Source organism: Pelodiscus sinensis, chromosome 1 (assembly GCF_052426305.1).
Source record: "Pelodiscus sinensis isolate ZL-2025 chromosome 1, ASM5242630v1, whole genome shotgun sequence".
Taxonomy (NCBI): Eukaryota; Metazoa; Chordata; order Testudines; family Trionychidae; genus Pelodiscus; species Pelodiscus sinensis.
This window is the reverse complement of record NC_143052.1, coordinates 234,960,732-234,980,964: the sequence shown is the minus strand read 5'-3', so window position 1 is coordinate 234,980,964 and position 20,233 is coordinate 234,960,732. Positions and strand designations below refer to the sequence as shown.

Sequence of the window (20,233 nt, the reverse complement as noted above, 5' to 3'; positions counted from 1 at the left end):
TTTCTGAAAGTGTTTAGAATTAGCTTCTTCTAATGTAATTTAGCAACAAGAAGTCAGGAGACCCACTGTCACATGATCAGCGATCTCTCACAACTGCAGTTTAAAGAACCATGGCTAAGGTTATTAGTTTATTTGAGAAGCAAACATAACGGGCTATTATGTTGATTTTTGTTTAAAATGGTTTGTTGCATTTTATGGATTGTCTATGGTGGGGATTTTTTTCTTAGCCATCAGTGTCTAGTGTCTATTGGCAGTGACTTACACTGGTGCTGTTTACCCAAGTTTTAAGGAGGGATAAACTGTTTCAGTGTGACATTGCAGTTTATATCACATTAGCTTTTCTACATTAAGGGTTGGTGCTAGTAGTGGCTAGCCACCAATGGCTAAAATCCACAAGGATAGGCAGGGCCTAAACCAAAGTAAATGCCTGCTAGTCTTAGGAAACTTTAACTTGGATATCTTTTAAGATCTAAGTGAAATAGCAAAGTGCTTTTTACAACAAAATTGGTTGGAAATTTTGAAATCTATTGGATACTGTATGTTCCCAATATCTTAGTTGTGTGGTACTTTTCATTATATCTATTTCTTAAAGTCTGAATGTGAGGGGGTGCTGAGAACCGGTAACTGGCATTCCTGGCAGCTGGAGGAAGAGTGCTCCACACTTCCTAAAATCAGGCTCGCAGTGGGGAGGCACCAGCACAGGCTCTTGCTCTTATGATTATTAAGTCCTGCCCTGAAGTACAGGGGTGAGGACTAGATGCCCTATTGCAGCCCTTTCCAAGCCTACACTACTGTGATTCTCTCCCTGGCCGTTTGCCAGCATCAGTGGCCCTGGGCTTTTGCCCCTCATTCCCCAGCGCTGTGGCAGCCTGGAAGAGCGAGAAGGCTGGGCTGTAAAGGTGTGGCGGGCTTTGGGGGCAGCGGGGACCAGTAAGAGAGGGGTGTGTGTGAGAGAGCAAGTTGCAGCTGGAGCTGTGTGGCGGGAACGGGGTGGGTGGGAAAGTAACACACACAGTTCTCGTCTGCCCTCGCCCTTTCCTCCTCCCTCCGTTCCCCTCCAGGCAGAAGCCCGGCCGAAGAAGGAGCCAGTGCCCGGAAAACAAAGGCGCAGGCTGCAAGCCCGGCCTGGCGGCAGCCAGCGCTACCTGACAGACACCGACACGGCGCGGGGCTGTGCGGCGAGCCCGGGGAGGGCGCCGCCGGAGTGACTCACTCACACACACACACAGAGGCGCGCGGCAGCAGCGAGCAGCGCAGCGCAGCAGCCCGTGGGCGGGCGGGCGGCGGCAGGGGGCCCGCGGCTGGCTGGCTGCTGTTGCCTTGGGCAGCCCCGACCCCCGGAGGCGCAGGGGCGGGCTCGGTGCGCTGGCGATGCCCCGGGGAGGCTCTGCTGGTGCAGCCCAGCCGCGCTGACGCTCCCCCGCCTCCGCAGCGGCATGGACAGCTTCGACTTCGCCCTGCTCCAGGAATGGGACCTGGACTCCCTCTGGTGAGCGCTGCCGGCCGCCCCCTGCACCCCCCATCCCCGCCCCCGCCACGCCGCACCTGAGCCGCTCGGCCCCGCCGGGTCCCGCCGAGGGAATGTGGCGCTTCGCCGGAGCCCGGGGGAAGGACCTTCCCTGCCCCTCGCCGCCAGCAGCCCCGGCTCCAGCCCGGCTCGCGGCGTGTCCCTGCCTCCCCCCGGTCCTTTCCCCTCAGCCCGCTGTACCCCCGCCCCCATGCCCCTTTGCCCCCCCCCCCGCACCAGCTCCCTTCCTCCCGCTCCCCACTCCTGCCCCCTCTTTGCTCCCCTCCTCCCCCTCTGTGCCCGCTGCCCCCTCTGCACCCCTGTGCCCCCTGCCCTCCTTCTCCTGCCTCCTCTGCACCGCCGTGCCTCTCCCTTCCTCTCAGTCCCATTGCACCCCTCACCAGCCTGTGTCCCACAGGGCGTCGCACCCCTCTGCGCCCCCAGGCCAGCCTTTGTGGCCGGTGCTTTGGAGGAAGAGCCAGTATCGGGCAGGCTGAGCGGGCGCGCGCCGGGAGCCCATTCCTCGAAATGCCATTGTCCCTGGGAACCCCCTCCCCCCCGGGCCGCTCAGGGGCTGGTATTTCCAGGTAGCCGGTCCGGGTGCAGCACATGGACACCCCCGCTGGGGGCTTTGCCACGCTTGCCCGCAAGCAAACGGGGAACAGCAGCGGCGGAGAGGAGAAAGTGCCAGTCCCTTCCGAGCAGGCGGGGGGCTTTTGCTTGTGAATCGCAGGTACTTTGTGGTACTGGTGTGTGCTGCTCCACGGTGTGTCACTGTTGTTTGTAGCCCCCACCGATTAACTCTTTTGTGCACCAGAAGGCGAGGGGTACAATGGAATTGTACTCAGACTGTCCATGGCCCGAAGTGCGTGTATTGTAAGGAACCTTTTTCTGCAGCAGTTTAATTCCAGCGGCAGGTGCCTTTGAATAACCCCCGTGCTCCCTCCGACACCCCAGCTATTCAGGTGGTGTAATCATTTCAGCGCCAGTGTGTATTATTGCCGTAGGAACTCGTGTTATGTTCATTTAGAGGAGAATTTGCTAGAAGGACACTAACTGCAGTTTATGTCCTGTTAACCCGAATGGTGTTGGGAGTTGAAATTATTTTTTTGCCTTAAATCAGTTGTGTTGTGTTTCTTTAACCTTTTATGTGATCTTGCATGCAGCAACTACAGTTTATCTTTTCCATGACAGGCGTAACAAAGTAAGCTGGACAATCAAATCCATTAGTGAGCTTCCTCTTACAAAAGATCTCATGATTCATGCAGTGCATAATGTTGGCTTTTCTAAATGCATACATTGATGGCATACAATATAATAAAACTTTTGTGTTGTTATGGGAACATTAAAGATCAGATGTAATAGAACAATTTGTTACTACTCTATAAAACTTGTTAATTACAGTGTTGCTTCCTGTGATGCCAGTTAAAGTTGTCTAAATTTCAGTAATAATGATCAATTTTCTGTTCATATCCAAACCATAACACTTGTCTCTGTTTTTAAATGTGCAGTCCACAAACACGGTTTTAAAATCGAATCCCATAAACTTTATATTTTATCAAGGTAAGAGAGGTTGAAAGTAATAGTACTTTGGTCTGGTTTGGATTTTACTTCACCCCCACTTTCTCTCTTTTTTTTTAATGGAAACATGATGGCCATTAGTCCAATTTATAGCTTAGCTGTTACATTTAATATTTTAAAATTGAAAAAGTTGAGACTATAATTTTGGAAGACCAGCTAGTACTGTGCCCAGCAATTGCTGCTTTTCATGACCCATTTAGCATGCTTTGAGTGTGATGGAATCACTCTGAATATAGTGTGATAGATTCTAATGTTTTAATTGATAATATTGATCCAAGGGACATTTCTAGTCTCCCAGGTACATGCTTTCTAAAAAGCTCTTTATGTGTGTGTAGCAAGATTTTAAAAAAATAGACTAACCATTTATTTACCAAGAATAAATGTTGCAAATGAAACATTATAAACAGCTGGTAATAGTGAGTCTGAGCCTGCATTCCTTGCTCAGCTAACCTGAAGTCTTTGCAGAGTTGGGTGCACAAAAAATTAAACAGTGTGCCTTCTAAAAGGGAATCCTATACATTAATCATAACTTTGCTACATAACAAGAGTTTCAGAAGTGTTGTTTTATGTTTGCATTTTTTCAGGAAAAAAGTGTAGATGTGTTCCGCTGAATGGCTTGGTGAATCTGAGGTTGTTTGGTGGAAGTTTATCACAGAGTAGCTATGTTAGCCAATGTTTCAGAATAAAAAACTCAGAATAATCTAGTTAGAGTAATCGCAGAAGTATTGTTGTCAAATACAGTAAGCTTACAGCATGAATATTAGTAAAATGACAGTTATCACTGGGTGATCCTGAAACAACAAGCACAGGGGTCTCTGGGGTTCTTTATGATTGTGGGCAATGTGTATATGTCATGCTGTCTTTCATCTATGCTGCCAGCTTCTTTCCTGTGAACAGACAGGTTATTGAAATATACAAAGAATCCTGCCTTATAGGACATATGCGCTAACCAAAATAAACCTTCTAGATCTAATTTTAGACTTAAAAGGCTTGATGCCATCCTTCTAAAGGTGCATACCTATCACAAAAAAGAAAAAAAATGTACCAGATAGGTGAAAAATGCCTTCATGGCAAAGGGCAACCCAGATTTAATTTTTCATACAGCAAGAATAAATTTTCTTCCTCGTTTTTTGGAATGTACTGTACTCCTATTGACAATTTGTGCACTTAACCAATGACAGAAAAGCTGCTTTTTGCAGTACTTGATCAGCATTTTGCTGAAAAGTAAATCACTACATATTAACATGCTTCTCTAAAGTTCTTTCATTTTAAAATTTCTGTTGTTGGAAAATCAAAATGGTACAAAGAGTTATGCCCAAATCAATAATAGCACACAATACTCAGGTCTCATCGAAGACAGTGTAAATACCAAAACTACCAAATTTGGTGAATTTGCCTTCCAATTCATAAACATTATATTTTTATTCTGCTGTTCATGTGGTAGCATACAAAATATAATATAATATTTGTAGCATATACATGGGCTAGAAACCATGTATATGATTCTATATATATATATATATATATATATGATATTTATTACATGGCCTTTTGCAATTTACAATATAGTAAGCTGATTTTTACATTGAATTGCAGTTTCTGCCAAGTCACAACCATGCCAATGGCATCCCTCAACCTCCTCCCCCATAACTAACATATTTCAAATGGGAGAAGCCAGGGCTGGCCTTCCCATGAGGTGAACTGAGGTGTCCACCTCAGGTGCCAGACTGTGGGGGGGCCACTAGGACCCAGAGTGTAGAAAATTGTCTGCTGCTGGCCCAAGTGAGGGGAGATGGGGGCATCATTTGAGCTCCCTGCTTCAGGTGCCAAAAGGTTGTTGGCTGGCCCTGGCAGAAGCTGAGTGTGACTCAATTAAAAAATCCAACAGAACCACACACTTGTCACATAAGCAAAACATGATCATGGGTGTAGGATAAAGTTTGTTGGCCCTTTTTGGAGAGATCTGCATAACTCATTCCTCTGTTACTGGTGATAGTGCAGTTATCTCAACTTCACAGCAATATCAACTTTGTACCACAATCCCATCCCATAGATTATCTTTCTGTATCAGTTCATTTCTATGTACTATATAGTTTACTAGAAGATATACCTAGTGTTGCCAGATCCTTAACTCATTTTCTTCATTTAAATCAAGAGTGGGCAATAATTTTTAAAAGGGGGTCACTTCACAAATTTCTGAAGTGGCCCCAAGCCACCCCAGAAGGGACGGGGCCTTGGGCAGCAGGGATGGGGCCAGGAGACTTCTTGTGTTTTCCCCCCCACAGACCCTGATTGGTAGTGGGATGGGGGAGTAGGTGAAGTCTTTGCCCTCCTCTCCTCCCTCCAGCGCCCAGAGAGAATCACTAGCTGTTTTAAAGCAGCTGGCAGTTCCCTCTAGATGCTGCAGTAGGAGGAGATCTTGCACACTCCCCTCTGCCCCCAGGCCAATCAGTGTAGGGGCGGGAGAGCACGTGAAGTCTTTCGCCACCTACTCTGCCCTGCTAGGGGGGCGCGTGGTGGTAGAGAGAGTTGCTAGCTGTAAGTCAACGGTTCCTTCTGATGCTGCGTGCCCCTGGCAGAGGGAAGACACTCAATTGGCCTGGGGGTGGGGAAGCGGCAGAGGGGCTGCAGGCTGGATCTGGCCTGTGGAGGCCCCTTTGCCCACCCCTGATTTAAATCATTGCTCTAGGGTGGAGCTGGGGATAAAGGGTTCAGTATGCAGGCTGCTCTAGGGAGAGGAGTCTATCAGCCCTCTCTTACTACAGCAGGTTGGGGACAGGTGAGATGCGCTTGTCCATAGCCATTGCAGCAGTCATAGCCAGGGGAGGGGTATAGCTGGAAAACAGACAGAAACTCTGAATTGTATAGGAGAAGATAGCTTCCTCTTTCTCCACCCCTGCCCTCTGATGGCCCAACAGGGTTTTAGCTGTCCTAGTCCCCATCTCTGTCTCCTTGTGTTCATTCTGCAGTATAACTGTCCCTCCTGCCAGGCTCCTTCCTTTCAATTTTATGTAAAACAATCACATTTAATGTGCATCCCATTATCCTGAAACAACCAAACCCTGGCTTTGCTTTAAGTTATGGTAAGAAGAAGCTGCATACCAAAACTGGTGATCCTAGCTCTTACTGTTTAGAAGGAGTTCATGAACAAATGGACTCGCAGATGGATAGACAGACAGATGCATATTTCCAATATAGCAAGTAAGATTTGTACCAATGAAGGGGCCAAATTTTCGACTGCCTTGCAACCAGTGTGTTCTTTTACACTATGCAAAATGGGCTATTCTGATTTTATGTCTATTTTGGTCTAAGTAAAGCAAAGTTCAAGGTAGTAGAGAATCAGGCCAAATGAGTTAAGTAAAAGTACCAAGCATGGTTTTGTTTTTAAAAAAGAAAAATCATACAGCTGTCCTGCCTGGATTCAGTTAGGTACTGTACTTAAGCATGTGTCCAACTTTAAACATGCGAGGAATCCTGTTGACAATTTTGTAAAGGAACTATTTGTGCTTAAAATAAGGTACATACTTAAGTACCTTACTGAACCTGGGTAAATATTTACAAAAATTTGTAAGGGCTAAATAACATTATTGTGTTTATTAATGCATTTACTTATCATGTTATAGCATACAAAACGTAAAGTGTATGCATATTTAAGCATGAGGCACGTGAGTCCTGAATAAAATGATGGTGGTTTAGGCACAAGTAGCAAAGTGCATAATTGATTAATATGTTGCTGATCTGATGCTTTTGTGGATATTTTGAATTGTCTTCAGTTTTGTAGTATTCCTAGGATTGTAAATAAATACAAATGTAACTGTGTAGTTTCCAAGTAGAGGTCAATGTCAAATGCCACAGTGTAAGGTGGCCCACTGTTTTATACAGACCATGTATTGAATTACTAGTTCATTTGCTATCTTTGGGTCTGTTCCTGCTCCATTTGAAGTCAATGAGAGTTTTGTTTGGAAGCTGCTCTTAACAAAAAGTGGGTAGACATCCAGCTATCTTATAAAAGAAGCTTTTGTAACTTTTTGATCCAGGGCAGTCCAATTTTTAGTCACTAAGCTTTTTATATTTGCACAAGTTGAGGTCTTTTTTTCATTTTGTACAAACTATTCACTAGAGAAGATTCTGGAAAGCTAATTTTACAAATAGTTCCCTAGACATCAGAAAATATTAACATTTGTATTTTCAGTTAATATTGCACAGATTTTTTTTCTTTGAGGTCACTTAACCTATGGATATCTTTCCTTCCATAGGACAGGGACCATAGTTTAACATTACAGATACACTAATACATTACAGTAGTAATAATAATTTTATGTAAGTGTTTTTTCATCTTACTCTTGAGCTCTGTGAACATCTGGTGTACCCTGGGGTCACATTGGACTGAAACTGACAAAGAATACAAGAAGAAGCTGAAAGAGAAAGTGAACTCCAGGAACTGTATACTTCAGAAACTCTCCAATTCAAAATTGGGGAGCTGACTGTTAAACACTGTGAGCAGTCAGTCTCACTTCGTGTTACTCAGTTGTGGAGTACTATGCCTCAGTATGGTCACACTCAAGCCATGCATACAAAGTGGATATTTAACTTATTCAAGTCTATAGGGTAATCAGAGGGGGGCTTTGAAATGGACTGCTGTGTTGTAGCTATACTGCGTCATGGGACCTGCACTATCATGAGGCAGAATGCTTTCAGTAGAAAGGAGAGACAAAAATAGGTGCATGATGCAAGGTGCACACTGCATGAACACGTTCCCCCATGCAAGAAGGTGAAGTACAGAAAGAGCTTTGCTTCTGAAAAATCCCTTACTCTGTAGTCTTCCTCTCTGGTATTTTGAGGTAACAAAATGTTCTGACAGAGCCATGTTCTCCAGGATTACCAGCATTCCCCCAACAACTTCCTCCAGTTATTGACCTCAAAAGGCAATAATGGTGTGCTCTAAATAGTTAGGTTGCTAAAGACTGAACCATATGATCAAATGGAAGTCAAGGAGTATAGGGAGTCTACCTAATGCAATGACCCTGTCAACATCCGGTACTCTTCAATATAAAGGACAGCACCAAGGTATTAACTGACATTTTGGAGCAACAAGCAGTGATAATCTTAATCTTCAAGATCCTACAAAACTCTGAGTCTGTCTTCAACTGTCCCTTATTTCTTTCCCTTTGTCATCTGCCTCTTTTTACTAGCCATGCCATGCTTCAAGCCCTTGTTTTCTCTCTCTCTCTCTCTGTCTCTCTCTCTCTCTCTCTCTCTCTCTCTCTCTCGGTTCCATCTTTGTGCCTTTTTTCCATTCTATGCACTCCATCAATCCTGATTAAAAAAGCCACAGCTTTCTCCTCATTAAAATCCAATCTAAAAATTCCCCCTTTCTTTGATAAGTGTGAGTAGACAATAACAATGATGATAATAAGTTATTCCTATCTATGGAATTCACAGTGTGTTTTTTCTCTCTTTTAGACTGTAAACTCTTGGGTCAAGAATTGCTTTTGTTTGTTCTTTTCCAGTCCTGAACAAATCGTATCTGCTAGATCTAATAGAAACAAATAAGAATATAGAGCTTTTCAAGTTCAAAATGCTGTGTCCACTAAATAATAATGCCTTAAAAGTATGTCCATGTGAGCACTTATTTGCTAGATGTAGTGTGCCAATTTCTTGGCTAGTTTAAATCAGCATAACTCTATTGTCACCACTGCATTATGACAATATATAGAAGTTGAGGATCTGGCTCTTCAAGATCTGGTATATTATCTCTAATTTGTGGGTCGCAGGAAATCAAAATTTATAAGGAATAATATATTTTCCTTCCATCTTTTAGTCTGAAGAATGATATTTGAGGAAGACCGTGGAATAGTATGTTTTCCCTGTGCTCCTCCACTGTAGACAAGTTGATGATCCAAAACTAGCAGTTTGATATATACTGATAAAATCTCTCCAGGCCTTCCTGCTAGCCATCAAACCGCTAGATTTATGTAACTGTGGATATGCTTTCTTTGAGGACTATGAGGATGACAGGCAGACAGCTCACTAGATTATAGAAAAAGAACTTAGGGGAGGGTGTGCTAAATTGCCAGGCTCACTCAATAAAATATAATGATGCTGGGGAAAATATCAGACCTGAAAAAACCTGTAGAAGACGAGAAGAAAGGCCACTAAAGGGGAAAGACAGAAAGGAAGCTTACATCATATCCAAATACTTCTTATAATCCATCTATAAGAAATGGCCTAATCAATGCTATCTCATATGGAAAAATGAATACTTTAAAATGAAATATTTAAAACTTGAAAAAGTTAATATCACAACATATTTTGTCATTTCATTTTTCTGGACATAAAACATTATCTCTGACTTTCAATGAACAGCAAAATATGAAAAAAGAGTGCTAACAACTGTTTACTATACGTGCTAATCTCATAATAACATCATTAACAACATGGCTAATAAAAATGGAAATAGGAAGGAAGGAAAACTGATTTTCAAGAAAGGCTAGAAAAAGAAGAGTTTTGAACTTGGTGTTGAAAGTATAGGGAAGAATACCATACATCCCTGAGGGATATAATACTTTGATCAAATTCTGATTAATGGGGTGGGTATAAGGATGTCTGGTTGATGTTTGGTGGCTTGTGATGTACAAGCGGTCAGTCTAGATCAGCGGTTCCCAACCTCTTCCAGATAGGGACCCATTTTGACAATTCATGAAGACTTGTTGACCCAAATCAATTCAAAAAGGAGGTGGGAAGAGGGCCAGAGCCAACTGTGGAGACACTTGGCGACTCTTTTGAAATGTAATGGCGACCCATCTTTGGGTTCTGATGATCAGGTGGTCCCACCTAGCATTAAACTATAAGTGTATTTCTTTGGGGGGAATATATTGACACACGCCTCTGATTTCAAAGAGGAAAACTGTGCTTTCAAAATATCTAGATTATAGATATTTATAGATAGTAGAAACTCCTATCTTTAGGACCTGTTAACTATGGGTACATCTATGCTACAGAGAAAGATCAAAACTGCCACTGTCAATCTTCTAGGGTTTGAATTAGCATTATAGGTAAGACAGCTAATTCCAAGTGAGAGCAGCACTTTTGTCGATGCTGGTGACTTTGCTTTCATTAGGAGTAAGGGAAGTCAAAGGAAGAGTGTTCTTCTTGCAGTGTGGACAGCGCCGAAAGTTGAGTTAAGCTGCTTCAACTTGAGCTATGTAATTAATGTCACTGAAGTTGCATATCTTAATTTGACTTTGCCTTGTAGCGTAGATACACCCTGTGTAACATGCTTCTTCTCCCCCTTGCCTTTACTCACTCCCTTGCCCCCGGAAAATTTAAACTTCTTGTTGAAAAACTGAAAAACATCATCAGAAAATGTTGTTTTAAACAGAAAATCCTTATACCACCACAGTGCCTCGTGGGAGTTGTAGTATGGGTGCCTCATGTCTTCATTCTTCTCTGTGGGCATGTCTCCCTAGCTGGACTAAATTTCCCATGATGCACCACACTCTTCCCCTTCCAGAGTAATTGTAGTGCATCTCAGGGAACCCCTAGCCTTTGTGTATTTATGAAAGATTTAGTCTAATCGGATAGCACAGGAGAACAGGGACATGAGGCATCCAGACTGCAGCTCCATAAGCACTGTGGCAGCCTATTTGAATAGAATGTTTTGCTAAAATATTTTAGGTTTTTGACTTTTCAACACAAAAATTGAAAGCAGAAAAGCCATGTATAAAATAATTTTTGCAAACATTTTGTTTCGTTAAATACCTAATTTTCTGTTGAAATTTAAGTTTCAACTAATCCTATGTAGAATACTGTTTTCATAGTGTTAGAAAGAAGGCTAAGGATGCAATATTCTTTCCATTGAAGTCTATGGAAGAGCACGTATTGATTTTAGTGGCATGAATCAGGTTCCAAGAGAGGAGAGACCGACAGTTCTAGCTTAATAGCTGCTTAATGATCCACTCATTTTCTTAATAATCAGATACTTCATACTTAATATACATATAAGATTTTATTTTAGGAAGAGATGCATTATAGTTACTAGTATTAAATGAGTGTGGTGATAGTTATTAATATGCTTTGTGAATATTTTATGCATGTTTTCAAAAGTGAACAACACAAAATATCTTTGTTTATTAAATTTCTTTCTGGCTCCCATAATAACTCCTCTTTCCAGATAACATCGATGAAAAAGTAGTAGTTGCTAGCAAGAAACATTGATTGCATTTTATTTTATTAGGAGTACTAACAGACTTACCTAGCATTTGCCCCTTCAGGGTAGGGGGCTGGCAGTGTGGGTGGGTGTAGGAGGCAGGGCAGGGCCTTGGAGATATTGAGGTGAGCAGTGCAGCAGAATGGGGATGGGAGGGTGTGAGAGTGAGGATTGGGGTGTGAGAAGATGATCAGAGCCGGGCATCCCATGTGGCATGGGCCTTTTCTTTCCCTCCCAGCTACCAGGGTCTCTCACTACAGCCCTCCCCTGGTCACGAGGGACCTTTTCTTTCCCCATAGCTCTCTGGCCACCAGGGGTCTCCAGATAGTGTATTTTCAATGACAGATATCGGGGTGACTGGTGCCCGTGGGGAGGGGAATAGGTGCAGGGAGGATCACCCAGAGGCCTAGGGGGCATGTGGAAGCACACCATTTAACAATTAAAATGTTGGTGGGAACATAGGAGGGTGGTGCCCCTCCGGAGTGCTACCACGAGTCACCTATGATGGCCATTCAGTTCTGGAACTCACTTTTCATAGTTTGAGGAAGCACAAGTTTGTTGGCAGGCAGACTGCAGTACTCATCTGTTTACGTGGACTTTTGCCAGTGAGAATGAGCGTGGGCCAGGTTCAAGGTTTGTTTTGAGATGAGAACTTCAGGTCTTTTAATATTGAGTCAATTTATTTAATGTCCATTTTGCATTTAAAAATTATTGTACATGTGCTTAGAAATTTTTGTTATGCACATTTTCTAAATTTAATAAATCAGTCAAAATAAAACATAAATGGAGACATCTTAGATAAGAACTATAACTTTTCAAGTTTACCTACCCTTTATCATCTTCAAACAAATTGGTGCTGGTGCTTCTGTGTTCAGAGTAGAAACATGAAAGCATTCCTTGGCTAATTCAAATCATATTGAAGAATCCAACTAAATAACAATAAGAGATAATTAAACAGGTTTTATAAAACTGTGTGATACTGGACTAAAGTAAAAATATAAACCAGGTAAATGAAAATTCAAAAATACATCCTAGTTCTTACAGGGATATAAGCAACAATATTTTGAACTAATTACATGTGATGTAAAGTACATTTAAGAAAACCTCTCAGAGAAGAATTAGAACTAGAACAGATTAGCTGTTCTTTAATGGTGATGACTGTAGATCTTTTGATTATTTGGATGCTTTTTCTAACTCCCATTGCTCAGCTGTCTTGACTAAATCACTAAGAAGCTGTTCCTAGTTTCATAGTGTGATGATAATGTCAATAAAATTATTTTCAGTCAGAGTGATAATGTCTTAAAATGAAAACTATGCTACATTCTAGAATATTTGCTAATGAGATTTAAGGAATTACTTGAATATTCATAGTGATTCTTAGGAAGAACAATTTAATAGATTTCCAGGTAGATATTAATTATTTACTGTCTTGAAATACTGATCAGAGACATTTGTACATTACCTGCTTTTCTCAGTCATCCTTCTTTTTCATTTCTGTTTTTATTTTTGTGCTCTATGCAAACGTTTAAGCTCTTTATCACTGAAAAGGGAAATAATTTATACGAGCTATTGTAGCTGTTTCATAACTTATTTCAATTTATTAAAAACAAACAGTGCTCATTCCAATGCTGAGTATCTCTGCAAAGCATTAAGATTCACAGTATCAAAATATGATCCAGATGGGAGCAAATGCTTTATGATCAGTCAAGGAATATAGCTTGTAGGAGGCCTTAAAATGCTATCCTGATAAAAATTTAAAGACTTAGAAGAACGTAGGAATGGCCATACTGGGTCAGACCAATGATGCATCTAGTCCAGAATCCTCTCTTCTGACAGTTATCAGTGCCAGGTGCTGCAGAAGGAGTAAATAAAATAAGACAATTATTGCATGATCCTTTTGGCAGTCAGAGACTAGGGAACTCACTGCCAGGGGATGTTTTGAAGGCAAAAACTATAACTGGGTTTAAAAAAAGAGTAAGTTAATCTGACCATCTTGGCTAATATCCATTGATTAACGTGGTTGTGGGTGGTTTTTTTGTTGTTTGTTTGTTTGTTTCGGTTTTTTTTTTTTGGAACCCAGTTATAGTTTTTGCCTTCAAAACATCCCCTGGCAATGAGTTCCAGATTGCTAGTACATTGCGTGATGAAGTACTATCTTTGATTTGAAACAAAAAACAGGACAATGTAGCACTTTAAAGACTAACAAGATGGTTTATTAGGTGATGAGCTTTCATGGGCCAGACCCACTTCCTCAGATCAAATAGTGGAAGAAAATTGTCACAACCATATATACCAAAGGATACAATTAAAGAAATGAACACATATGAAAAGGACAAATCAAATTTCAGAACAGAAGGGAAATGGGGGGGGGGAAGGTAAATGTCTGTGAGCTAATGATATTAGAGGTGATAATTGGGGAAGCTATCTTTGTAATGGGTAAGATAATTAATGTCTTTGTTTAAACTTAGGCATAAAGTGTCGAATTTAAGCATGAATGACAGTTCAGAGGATTCTCTTTCAAGTGTGGTCTGTAAAGGTCTTAGAAGCAGGATGCAGGTAATCAAGTCGTTGAGACAATGTTCTTTCTGGTTGAAATGGCAAGAAACTGTTTTTAATTTTATCCTGTCTAATATCTGTTTTGTGGGCATTGATTCTTTGGGCAGTGATTCTTGAAGTAGATGACAGACCCAAGAAAACCAACAATAGAACACCACTTGTCATCACCTACAGCCCCCAACTTAAACCTGTCCAACACATTATCAATAAACTACAGCCTATACTGGAACAGGATACTAAACTCCGAGAGGCTCTAGGAGACAGACCCATAGTCTCCTATAGACAACCACCTAACCTCAAGATGATTCTTACCAACCACCACAGGACATACCACACTAATACCAACCCTGGTACCTTCCTTTGCAACAAACCCTGTTGCCAGCTTTGTCCACGTATTCACTCTGCTGATACCATTATTGGACCTAACCAATTGAGTTATAAGATCAAGAACACACATTCCTCCTCATCCAGAAATATAATTTATGCTATCATGTGCCGAAAGTGTCCGTCTGCTATGTACATTGGACAAACGTCTCAGACACTTCGCCTTTGGCATATATGGTTGTGACAATTTTCTTCCACTATTTGATCTGAGGAAGTGGGTCTGGCCCACGAAAGCTCATCACCTAATAAACCACCTTGTTAGTCTTTAAAGTGCTGCACAGTCCTGTTTTTGTTTCAGCTACACCAGACTAACACGGCTACATTTCTATCACTATCTTTTATTTGATTTGTTTTAAACCTACTCCCCATTAATTGAATTGGGTGATGCTTGGTTCTAGTATGATGTGATGGATGGAGTAAATAATACTTTTTTTTCTCCACATCATTCATGATTTCACAGACCTCTGAAAAGACCTGTTTGAAGCAGTATAAAAGTAATCATTGTAATAGAACTACAAAGCTAGGAAACAGTAACATGAGTATTTATTCGGTTGGGTAATTTAATATTGTTTACATCTGTTAAAATTGAGTATGGTTTATCAACTATTGTACATTTTCCCCACTTTTTGGAACTGTAACTTATAAAAAAAGTATTTGCCATGATAAATCATTTCCGTTCTTATAAATCTATATATTATATAATGTACTTAGAAAAGATTGATAATGAAAACAAAAGAAATAGGGAGCCGAGGGAAATATGATCATAATGGTTCATTGAGGTACATGTAGAAATCTTATCAAGGAAGAGTTAAGGTTCATATATGAACTTTTTACAGACAAGTTGGGGAAAAATATCTTTTATATAAAATTAAATAATGTTAAGTAAATGCTTTTTTCTTTTTAGAAAGTAATACAGTAGAACACCAGAGTTACAAACTGGCTGGTCCAACCACCTACTTAATTTTGAACCTTAATTATGCAATTAGGCTGCACAAACAAACAAAGCAAACACTAGGTGGTACTGTGTTAAATATACACTACTAAAAATTAAGGAAAAATTAAAAAGATTTGATAAGGTAAGAAAGCTATTTCTGTGCTTGTTTTACTTAAATTAAGATGGTTAAAAGCAGCATTTTTTCTGTATAGTAAAGTTTCAAAGCTGTACTAAGTCAATGTTCAGTTGTAAACTTTTGGAAGAACAACCGTAGGGTTTTGTTCAGTTACGAACAACCACCATTTCCAAGCTCTTCATAACTCTCTATAGCCGTGGTCCCCAACACGGTGCCCGCGGAGGCATTTCAATGCGCCCGCCAGGTGCTCGGGGCTGGCCTGGCCCCGGGCACATTGCGCACGGGCGCTTGCGGGGGGAGTGCGCTTGGCGGGGGGAGTGCCGGGCACGCGGCACTCGGCGGGGGCGGGCGCCGGCCCCGGGCGCGCGGCACTCGGCGGGAGGGGGGGAGCGCCGGGCGCGTGGCACTCGGTGGTGGTGGGGGGGGGGAGTGCCGGCCCCGGGCGCGCGGCACTCGGCGGGAGGGGGGGAGCGCCGGGCGCGTGGCACTCGGCGGGAGGGGGGGAGCGCCGGGCGCGTGGCACTCGGTGGCGGGGGGGGAGCGCCGGGCGCGCAGCTCTCGGCGGGAGGGGGGGAGTGCTGGCCCCGGACGCGCGGCCCTTGGAGGGGGCCCTGCCCCCGGGCGCGCGGCTATCATAGAATCATAGAATCATAGGACTGGAAGGGACCTCAAGAGGTCATCGAGTCCAGCCCCCCGCCCTCAAGGCAGGACCAAGCTCCACCTACACCATCCCTGACAGATGTCTATCTAACCTGTTCTTAAATATCTCCAGAGAGGGAGATTCCACCACCTCCCTTGGCAATTTATTCCAATATTTGACCACCCTGACAGTTAGGAATTTTTTCCTAATGTCCAATCTAAACCTCCCCTGCTGCACTTTAAGCCCATTACTCCTTGTCCTGTCCTCAGAAACCAAGAGGAACAAATTTTCTCCTTCCTCCTTGTGACACCCTTTTAGATATTTGAAAACCGCTATCATGTCCCCCCTTAATCTTCTTTTTTCCAAACTAAACAAGCCCAGTTCATGAAGCCTGGCTTCATAGGTCATGTTCTCTAGACCTTTAATCATTCTTGTGGCTCTTCTGTGTACCCTTTCTAATTTCTCCACATCTTTCTTGAAATGTGGCGCCCAGAACTGGACACAGTACTCCAGCTGAGGCCTAACTAGTGCAGAGTAGAGCGGCAGAATGACTTCACGAGTTTTGCTTACAACACACCTGTTGATACAACCTAGAATCATATTTGCTTTTTTTGCAACAGCATCATATGTTGACTCATATTCAACTTGTGGTCCACTATGACCCCTAGATCCCTTTCTGCCATGCTCCTTCCTAGACAGTTGCTTCCCATCTTGTATGTATGGAACTGATTGTTCCTTCCTAAGTGGAGCACTTTGCATTTCTCTTTATTAAACCTCATCCTGTTTACCTCTGACCATTTCTCTAACTTGCTAAGGTCATTTTGAATTATGTCCCTATCCTCCAAAGAAGTCGCAACCCCACCCAGTTTGGTATCATCTGCAATGGGGGGGCCCCCGCCCCCGGGCGCGCTAGTGTCCCTGCCCCCTGGCGCCCGGCGGGCAAACGGCCACGCCCCCTGGCGCCCGACAACCTCAAAAGGTTGGGGACCACTGCTCTATAGTTCTACTATACATTGCAAAAAAACAAACAAACAAACCAAACAAACCCAAACCCCACTTTTATGCTTGTGAGAGTATTTTCAAATAGAAGACCAAATACTGTACAGCATTTAGTCTTTACTCAAGCAAAGTTATCTTTGGAGTCAATTGCAGTTTTGACTGAATAAAGATTCCATGAATTAGCCAATTAATTGTAATCTGAGTTGCATCAAAAGTTGACAGCTAACCAATAAAATCATGATTCATGGCACAACAGCTTCACTTACTACTTTGTAATCTTAATAGATTTCATTATATTGTGCTTTTGTTCTTTCTTTCCTATGCAGTATTCAGATTAATAACAACCATCTTCATGAAACCAATAGTTAGATTTTTGCTGCTTTAACAGGATCAAATGATAAGATTATGGTGATCAATCTCTCCTGTAGCCAATAATAAGAGTAAAATATTTTAGGGTACCCTGTTGGGCATGGACTTTCTTAAGAGTAGGGTTGCCAGGTATCTGGTTTTCTACCGGACAGTCTGGTATTTGCGCCCTCTGTCCGGTAGAAAAATTCAGAAAATAGCGGACATGCGCAATGTCTGGTATTTTCTGAATTCCCAGCTGGGCGCTGGATGGAAGCCTGGCTGGGGTGAGGGAGTGACTGGAAGGCGAGCTGCGATTGGCGCTGGGAGCCCACTGCAAAAGCCGGGTGGGGAGGGGTGGGATGGGGCGGGGGCATTGGCTGGGACTCCCAGCTACCACCCCGCCTGGCTTCTGCAGGCAACTAGAGGCTCCCAGGGCCAGTCGCGGCCCCGCCTCCCAGCTGAGAGCCTGTGGTTGGATGCAGAAGCTGGACAGGGGGAGCGGGTCCCAGCCACTTCCCCTGCCTCTGCCCGGCTTCTACTAGCAACTAGAGGGAGTGCCTGCCGGGGGCACGGCCTGTTGGACTCTGGCTGCGGCCAGTGGCTGCACCCCACCAGCTCTGCTTCCCACCCTCCCTTCCTCTGGCCTCCCCCTCCTCCCATCTGGCCCCCGATTCCCACCAGCTCTGCTTCCCGTCCCCCCTTCCTTCCTCCTGGCCAGCCCTGCAGCCCCCGACCCCTGCCAGCCCTGCCTCCTGGCCAGCCCCACCCTCCTCCTGGCTGGTCCCCTCCCCCCGCCCACGATCAACACTGAAGGAAAGGTGATCCCCCCCAAAATAACATCACTGGAGCCCTCATAACTCTGAATCTGACCTTAACCAAGGAGAAATGCATGGTAAGCAGAATTAAGGACAATAAGGAGTTTTGAGAAAAAATATTAGAACCAATAAGAATTATCACAATGATATTGGTCCAGTACTAGATGAAAACGATAGATTTATCAAGAGCAACAAAGACAACACAGAATTATTCAATACATGCCCTATGTGCCAAGAAGTTCTCCCACAATTCATTGAGACAGAACACTAGAGTAGCTCAGGTTACTGCAGTGCAAGTACCAAATAATGTACTCCATATTCTAGTAACATAGATGATTGAATACAGGAGCAGCCTAAGCTGCATAATCGGGTATGGCTTTGTAATGTAACTGCTCATATCCAAGGTGGGATAACTTTGGCTGTGTCTAGACTACATGGCTCCATCGACGGAGCCATGTGGATGAGGGTTGTAGGCAAAGGGAAATGAAGCAGTGATTTAAATGATCGCCGCTTCATTTAAATTTACATGGCTGCCGCGCTGAGCCGACAAACAGCTGATCAGCTGTTTGTTGGCTCAGCGCGCTAGTCTGGACGCTCCCCTGCCGACATCAAAGCCCTTTGTCGGCAGCCCCGTTATTCCTCGTGGGATGAGGTTTACTGGGCCTGCCGACAAAGGGCTTTGATGTTGGCAGGGGAGCGTCCAGACTAGTGCGCTGAGCTGACAAACAGTTGATCAGCTGTTTGTTGGCTCAGCGCGGCAGCCATGTAAATTTAAATGAAGCGGTGATTATTTAAATCACCGCTTCATTTCCCTTTGCCCAATAAACAAATCTACATAGCTCGGTCGACGGAGCCATGTAGTATAGACGTACCCTAAGTGCTCAGACTCCAGTGATGATCAATTGAGTGTATGAAGTCTGAGTTTCAAAAATGACTTGCGCTCTCGGGAGTCCACATACACCCACGATTAAGTGCAGTAGTGCTTTTAATTAAATTTGGCTGGCCTGAGAGAGGATAGAGAGTGCAGCTCGAATGAGCACTACTTAGTTCTTGAGTGCTGCTAGTCCTCCAATCTCTTCCCACAATTCCCCTCATTCACAGAAAGGACACACAAATGCTCCCAAAATATACTGGCAAAGAATTCGTAGAGCAGCTCTGTTTACTGCATTGTTGAGAACCATAGGATGTGCCCCCAGCAGTATCAGCACCAGTGGTCATGGAACAATTTTTACAGTGGAGGTGCTGAAAGCCAGTGGTCCTCATATGTTTTACCTGGCATCACTCTTACCTCTATCCATGCTCCCTTTCCCCAAAGCAGGGGCCAAGACTGACCCATGGCTTTGTTGGGGGATGAGGGCATGGGACACAGACAGGGTAAGAGGTCTGAGGCTGGGACCAGTCAGAGGTTGAATCAGAGCCCCAAGTGCAGGGCCAACAGCTGGGACCCTTTGGGGTTGAGAGAAGAGCCCTGAGTGGGGGGGTCCATCAGTGGGACCCTGATGCAGAGCGCACAAAATCTGGGAGTGCTGCAGCGACAAGACCCTTAGCTCTCATGCTTCTGATTAATGCCAATATTGAGTGAGTGCAGTGCCAGTGTAGACACTGCATCTCAAGTGTTATTTTGAAGTGTGGCCACTTTTTCTTGAACTTGGAGAACATGAGAGGAGTAATTCAGGTGTAGACAAGCTGAGACAATGTCACAGTGAAGACTTACTCTGTCACAGATGTTCTTTTTAAATTTTATCTGACGTCCATCCATGCAAGAGACACTAAAGAGTGGGCAGTGAACCTTAGAGAGATGGAGGGCAATAAATTTCTAGGTCTGTGAAGTACTAGCTGTACACACGAGGAATTGTAATTTAAATACAATGCAGCAGCTGTCATCCTTGTAAGTACTTCTGTATACATGTGTGACTATTTCTAGCTACAGTGAGGTTAGGGGTGTGTACCTGAAGTTTTCAGTGCAGTGGGAAAGAAGAGAAGTATGTTACTTCTCAGAAAATCAATAGCCTTACAATTTTTTTTGAAAATGTACATCTGTCTGTCAGTCTGTGAGTACATTTGTTCAAGAATTCCATAATTTTAAGCAAGGTAAGGGTTTGGTTGTGCCAGGACTATGGGGTG

At 43.4% G+C, this 20,233-nt stretch overlaps 1 protein-coding gene across 3 annotated transcripts in view; it reads left to right on the top strand.

The window, feature by feature from the left end:
- Positions 1 to 1,017: 1,017 nt before the first annotated feature.
- The window catches only part of AFF3 (ALF transcription elongation factor 3), a 456,198-nt gene continuing 436,982 nt past the window's right edge, over positions 1,018 to 20,233 (top strand). For all 3 annotated transcript variants that reach the window (XM_075916914.2, XM_075916923.2, XM_075916908.2), the window contains exon 1: positions 1,018 to 1,489. In XM_075916914.2, the coding sequence (XP_075773029.2) occupies positions 1,437 to 1,489 (53 nt within the window). In that variant the 5' untranslated portion in view covers positions 1,018 to 1,436. The remainder of the gene's footprint in view (positions 1,490 to 20,233) is intronic.